Genomic DNA, 840 nt, shown 5'->3' with positions numbered 1-840 from the left:
GAGAGAGAAAGAGATAACCAGAGAGACAAAGAGAAAGAAAGGAACAGAGTTGCATAGAAAGACAGAGAAAAGAGATCAAGAGACAGAGATGAGAGGAAGAGACAGAGAGAGACAGGGAGACAGAGACAGGGAGATGGAGACAGACACACACACACACAGACGAGAGACAAAGAAAGACAGAGACACATACATTGGGGCACAGAGGGAGACAGAAACTCAGAGAAAGATAGAGGTAGGCACAGAGGCATAGACAAAATGACACAGATAAAGAGAAATTATTAAGCATTCTGGAAGTCACTTTAAAAAGAGAAGCAAAAGATATAGTTTTTATTTCCCCCCAACTTGACCCAACCCCAACTCCCAGGCACCCCCATTCACCCAGGATTTTGAAGCAAAACTGCAGGGGTCCCCTTTAATTCTTCTCTCAGTCACTCCAGCCCACGAGCAAGTTCTCCAGGCTGCACCTACAAAACTTAATTCAGACACAGCCAGTTCTCCCCCCGAACCCTCTGCAGCCCCCTCACTAGGCTCCCTGCTCCTGCTCTTACCTGCCAGCCCACCCGAGCCTACTCTCTGCGGGGGTGCAGCTCCTGAGAACAGCCCCCGCTCCCCGCCCATGCCATGCCTCTCTCCTCCTCTAGGCCACCCTGTGGTCTGTTCCGTGCTCCTCCGACACTGTTCCCTCACTCTCGCCCTCAATGACTTCCACTGCTCATTTTGTCTCAGCTCAAATGTCACTTCTTCAGGGACGCCTTCTCTGAGCCCTCCTCCATCTGATTCAGGGTCTCCACTCCCCTATGTTTTGTTCTTCTCATAGCATCCTACAAGCTTCTTCAGAGC

At 50.6% G+C, this 840-nt stretch overlaps 1 protein-coding gene across 1 annotated transcript in view; it reads right to left on the bottom strand.

Annotated features, from left to right (window-relative positions):
- Positions 1–618, bottom strand: part of KLK4 (kallikrein-related peptidase 4) — a 7,155-nt gene extending 6,537 nt beyond the window's left edge. The window contains exon 1 of the mRNA XM_008591544.1: positions 549–618. Within this exon, the coding sequence (XP_008589766.1) occupies positions 549–618 (70 nt within the window). The remainder of the gene's footprint in view (positions 1–548) is intronic.
- Positions 619–840: the final 222 nt, after the last annotated feature.

This window comes from Galeopterus variegatus, unplaced genomic scaffold, assembly GCF_000696425.1.
Source record: "Galeopterus variegatus unplaced genomic scaffold, G_variegatus-3.0.2 Scaffold7016, whole genome shotgun sequence".
NCBI classification, from domain to species: domain Eukaryota; kingdom Metazoa; phylum Chordata; class Mammalia; order Dermoptera; family Cynocephalidae; genus Galeopterus; species Galeopterus variegatus.
The sequence above is the reverse complement of the archived record's forward strand: the minus strand, read 5'-3'. Positions and strand labels throughout refer to the sequence as shown.